The sequence below is a fragment of the Gastrolobium bilobum genome, unplaced genomic scaffold, assembly GCF_033153095.1.
Source record: "Gastrolobium bilobum isolate Gb01-03AN ecotype WA unplaced genomic scaffold, APGP_CSIRO_Gbil_v1 utg58442, whole genome shotgun sequence".
Classification (NCBI taxonomy): domain Eukaryota; kingdom Viridiplantae; phylum Streptophyta; class Magnoliopsida; order Fabales; family Fabaceae; genus Gastrolobium; species Gastrolobium bilobum.
Genome location: NW_026899837.1, coordinates 23,236 through 28,806, shown reverse-complemented (window position 1 = coordinate 28,806; position 5,571 = coordinate 23,236). Strand labels below are relative to the sequence as shown.

The following is a 5,571-nucleotide window of genomic DNA, read 5'->3' as shown; positions in this document are numbered from 1 at the left end:
AGTGTTATGATGACCTAATAATGTCCTAAAACCTACACAAGTGGGTAAGTAAGCAAAACAACTCCTCTAGGTAATTAAACCTGCAAAGCCGAGACCTATACATGGATAAAACACAAATGTTGAATGTTATATAAGTTACTAAAAGATGATATGATGATGTTAGGGAGTCAAGGGAGCAAACAGGCAAGTAAAGAGATCAAAAGTTGAAAGTATACAAGTAAAGAACGACAAGCACTGTAAGTGTTTACAGTTGTTGAAGTAATCTCTCTATGTATGCCACCATTATGAAACTATGATAAGTTATGGTCTGACTGCAATATGTTTATAGTGCTTTACATTATGTGATTATGATATTTTTGAAACTTAAAACCATGCTATTAAATGTTGGCCTGTGCACTGATACTCCAGTTGCAACCTGACGAGGACTCTGGGTATCTCCGTAAGTCCGTAAAAGCCGGCAGGAATATGATGATGATGATGATGGCATGATATTTTTATATGATGATGTTAAATGTTCCATTTTGTATTGTTATTATAAACTGTTGCAGGAGTAAGCGTCATAGTTGGAGAATGCTCCAGCTGTGAACCTTACTGAGATTTTCCCCAAAATCTCACCCCCCTTGACCACCCATTTCAGGAAAAGATGAAAGAAAGTAATAAGAAAGTTATGTGGGAAAGAAAGGGTAAGAGACTGGTACGTAAAGAAGAAGAAACTCCACCTACCTGGGAAGAGAAATTAAAGGATCTAACAGATAGAGGCCTATGGACTGAGGCTATGAAATTATTAATAGAAGCTTTTCCACATTATGATTTCGATGAAGCACTAAGTACACAATGGCTAGAGGAACCACAACCACATTATGACTGGGCTTATGATGCGGCATAAATTATGTTTTTATTTATGATTAGTTAATCTTTTTGGGATTACATTAAATAATGTTTAGTGTTATTTATTTTGTATTGACGTTTTAACGCTTTTAATGTTATATGGAATAAGTATGGTTATGTGTTTCCATTCCGCACTCTGATATTTGCATTCGTAAAGTTTAAATTTAGACTTCCGCGCGTTGAATGCATGATGAAGGTGCACCCTATAAGTATTTACATTTGGGGTGTTACACCATGCTCACCAAATAAGGAAACATAGCCAACAGAGTCTCCACACAATAATCCATAAGATGAAGCTAAACATATAATAGCAACAAACATAATCCAGAATCCAAGCATAATCAGCATAAGCAGATAAACATCAATCAACTAAGCTCCTGCCTCCTGCCGCCCGAGGTCTCAACCTCCAAGTTACCTGAACCTGAAAATGGTGCCCCAAACGTGGGGTGAGATCTCTAAACAGAAATCTAAGTAAGACAAGGGGTCCTCAAGGATCTTCCACCCCAAGCTCACTTACATGTACAATATAAGTTCCAAAAGTAGTTTAACAGTATAAGTTCCAAAACCAGTGCAATGCAGCAGATAATCATGTCATGTGTGTTATAACTAATCTACTGGTCAGAGAAATGCAGGAATACGTTTATTACCCATATAGTACGCGCCCATGTCGTACCTGTCCACAGGATCACATCCCGTCTAGACAAACACCACATACATATCATAAGGCATTTGCACTTAACAGCTCAATAACATTTCAATAAAACAATACATGAAAACACATCATGCATATAAACATCCCCCATGGGATATGGTGGAACCAACAATGGCTAAACTGAGGACACGAAAGCTTACCTTGCAAGCTAACAATCCAAGCCAAGAGTCAAACCAAGCTCAAAGTCCACACACAGCATAATCACAATCTGTTTGGACCAATAATAATATCAATATACATGCTCTACAAGAAAAAGACATAAAGACAACTCCTTACCTTTACGTTTCATGTCTTTAGGCTTCTCGCAAAGCCATAAGCCCTTAATCACTTAGATTCTGACTTAGGTTATTTATTACAGAAGTCCACATTAACTAATCATGGGTCCACACCAGCCTCAAAGTTCAGCACACACAAGGACACGAAAATGGCGCACAAGCAAGGTCCTTTCTTTCCAAAGGTGGCTTCTTGAAGCCACACAAGCAAGGAAAAAGGGCTCCTTCCCCATAAATAGTGAAACCAACTCTTAAAGACTCAAGACAGAACCTCTAACTCAGAAAAAGGCTAACCTTTCAACTCCACAAGGCTAGAACACAACTCCCAAGGAATCTTTGAGAAGAAAGCAAGAGGAAATGTGCTCCCAAGAAGCTCCAATGAAGGGAAAAAGAATGGAGGAAGGTGGCTGGTCACAACACTCAGAAAAACTCAGATAGAGTAGACGGAGGCTGACCTAGGATCATGTGCCAAGGCCTTATATAGGTCACTTAAGTCTTAATCGCACTGTATTAGCGCTAATAGCTACGCTTAGCATTTTAATCCCAAACTTAGGATTCTGAACCTACTCATTTTTCTAAGGTTTGTCATATTTTTATTTTATATTTTGCAGCACATTTCCGGTACGCGCTTTTACATAGCCAGTATCAGTTCTGGCACTAGTTCTCATTATTTTGACTTGAAACATGTTATGTCGGTCCTACATATTTTTCTAGTGACATATACATACTTTTCATAATTTTTCGGGATACTTCATCGGTACGCATTTATACCGTGAGGCATAACCAGTATCTGCACTTTTCGTCAGAAAAGCGACTTTCAGCACTCTTAATCACTTACCATAATTATTTAAGCCTTCTCATAATTATTAGGGTCAATTATGAAATTATTCCCTAATTCTCATATTTATTTAATTAATTTCCAAAATTAACGGTGCGGGTTCTTACAAGTGACATCCGGTATGGAGCCAAAAAGATAGGCCCCAGACCAGGCACTAGGTCAATGGAGAATTCAATCTCTTTTTCTGGTGGAAACTGTGAGATCTCTTCTAGAAATACATCCTCAAAGTCAAATAAAATTGGGATACTAGAAGTTGGCTCCTTAGAGACACCAACCAATCCTCCTAACATGATATATCCTGCATCTCCCGCATTTAGAGCCTTAATCATCTACAACACTAATAAATAGGGGAAGTCCTTCTTCTCATGCTTCGTAGAGAAATAATTCTTCCTGCTACAAAAATCAATCATAACTCCATGTCTGACTAGCCAATCCATGCTTAGAATGATGTGCAGATTCATACCCTCAAGCACAATCAGATCAACCACATATTCCTTCTCTTCATAACTGAACTTGACTTCTTTACACATCAAAGAGGTGGAAACCAAATCTCCGGTGGCAGTCTTCGCTACCATAGGAGACGTAAATTCATACATAGGCAAGTTCAAACCATTCGCAACAAAACTCGAAGTAAAGGAGTGGGTTGCTCCTGAGTCAAACAATGCATCAAAATCATGGCCATCAACGGAAATTGTACCTTTGATCAAATTTGGAGACTTCTCTATGTCCTGCTGGGTAACTGCATAAACTTGTGTAACTAAAGGTACTAAATGCTCCTTAATAGTAATGGGAGTCGAAATAGCCTAAATAGGAATAGCCTGAATAGCCGCAACCTGCCCCCTTTTCCCGGGGCACTCGTTAGAAGAATGTCCTGCTTGACCACAACTGTAGCATACATTCGCCCAATCCAGCAAACACCATAATGATACCTCCCACACATAGCACAAGTAGGAGTCTTCCCATTTCAAACTCTTCAATTTTCCTTCTTAAAGTTCCCATTTCTTTCAGACTTGTTTCCGCTTTCTTCTCCTGTAAGCCCTTGCTCTTTCCGTTCCAGGGAGTACTCTACCTATGGAGACTCTTGCCTGCAGTATCCTTACCGCGTGTCCTATAATACTCCTGTATGTCCTGCTGTGGTGGTGGTGGTGGAGGTAGTGGAGGTGATGGAGGTCCTGCTCGAACCTCAGCCAATAATAGTCTCATCATCTCCACGTTCGTCAATCTGTTTCGAGCCATGAGATCCTCACTGGTCTTCCTCATGTGCTCTATGTCTCTCTTTGGCCTCAGCCAACCTCTGTAGGTCAGCTTCCCTGGCAGTCTTCAAGGACTACTGAAGAGCTACTAGAGCAGCTGCTACGGGATCCGGTGTTGGATCCTCAACTACCTAACAGGTCTTCCTTTGAGGAGCCATGATAATTGCACACAACTACACCCGAAATAAGTGATGACATATGCATTATCAAAGCACCCAAAGAAACACTCTATAGGTAGTTAACACTTAAGCAATAAATCAGTTAACGTCCCGGTGAAACTGCTCTGATACCATAAATGTAACACCCCGCACTCCGGTTGTTAACATACATGATATTTAACATTCACAGCGGAAGACTTTATTTGAAAAGGAATAAAGTGTCTTATAAAAATACGAGTAAACTTTTTCTAAAACATTTTATGAAAACATTTCTAAAAACGTTCACGTGAGATACTGCGAAAGCGTAAATATAAACATACATCTACTAATTAATCCCATGAGCCAGTATTAGTGGCCATTGACCATCAAGATATGACATCAAGTGTCAATCCTGATGGAGTCTTACGGACAGCATAACGACTGTATTTCGGATAACTGAGAACCTGGTCCCACACTTACAGTTAACCTGATTGATACAATAATTTAAACAGATAGCTTGCAAGTCCCACACGGACTGGAATCCCCTCAATAGGTCAATACAACAATAAGGCTCCATGCCGAAATTAACTGAATACATGCATCAAGTCTATCTTAATTCAAAGTATAAAAGCATTTGTAAATAATCCATGGCTCTAAGGATACAATCATGAGCCTAAATAAATACATACAATAATCTTTATAAAATAATTCAGCATGTTAACAAGTTTACATGCCAACATCAAATAAAAACATAATATAAAATCATCAGCTGCATCATCAAACTACTCCAATGCGGGGGCCTTGCCCCTAGAAGCTTCACCACTACTATAGGTACCTGAAATGATGTCCCCAAACAGGGTGAGATAACAACATCTCAGTAAGCTCAAGGTTCATAGAGGATCCTTTAATCCTCTGAGCCCACTTCCTTCATGACAAGTCAGATTAAAGCATATAATACAAACATACAGCAAAAACATAGCATCATCATATCATCCTTGTGTAACCCCAGGGTCAAAGCCATAGACGGTTACACATGTGTGCCTTCCAGGGTCAAGCCATAGACAGTCAACCCAACCTCAGTATGAAATAGCTCCCAGAGTCAAGTCATAGGTAGCCTACATACCATGATCACTGACCAGAATCCTCACAACATATATCATCAGTGCATCATCATAACATCAAGATCATATAACATCTATACGAATGTGAATGAATGCACATATACATCATGGGTTCGCTTTTTCTGCAGTTACTGCTGATAAGTTATCTGCAGTAAGCCCAATACGACGTCATTTTAGGGTGGAAATCATGGTGTATTTGTAATTGTAATTTATTTCAGGGTTATAATAGTCTTTATATTTATAATTTTTTAAGATTTCAATACCAAAACGACGTCGTTTTGGAAATAAATGCAGATAATTTTTCTGCATTAACTGCAGAAACATTTTTCCCATACATCATACCATATACT

General features: G+C 39.0%; 1 protein-coding gene across 1 annotated transcript; it reads right to left on the bottom strand.

Moving 5' to 3' along the window:
* Nucleotides 1-3,039: 3,039 nt before the first annotated feature.
* On the bottom strand, nucleotides 3,040-3,970 carry LOC133293814 (uncharacterized). Its single transcript, XM_061492414.1, has 3 exons — nucleotides 3,780-3,970; nucleotides 3,529-3,595; nucleotides 3,040-3,486 (listed from the first exon to the last, which is right to left on the bottom strand). Exons 1-3 carry the CDS (start codon nucleotides 3,968-3,970, stop codon nucleotides 3,040-3,042), a joined length of 705 nt encoding a protein of 234 aa, XP_061348398.1.
* Nucleotides 3,971-5,571: the final 1,601 nt, after the last annotated feature.

Excerpts from the sequence above, each read along its gene's own strand:
- LOC133293814 (XM_061492414.1), bottom strand. The coding sequence starts at position 3,970 with ATGAGGAAGACCAGTGAGGATCTCATGGCTCGAAACAGATTGACGAAC. Across the intron at positions 3,596-3,779 it reads GCAGGCAAGAGTCTCCATAG|TTGTGGTCAAGCAGGACATT; the intron begins GTAGAGTACTCC and ends TGTATGCTACAG. Across the intron at positions 3,487-3,528 it reads GGCAGGTTGCGGCTATTCAG|GAGCATTTAGTACCTTTAGT; the intron begins GCTATTCCTATT and ends ATTACTATTAAG.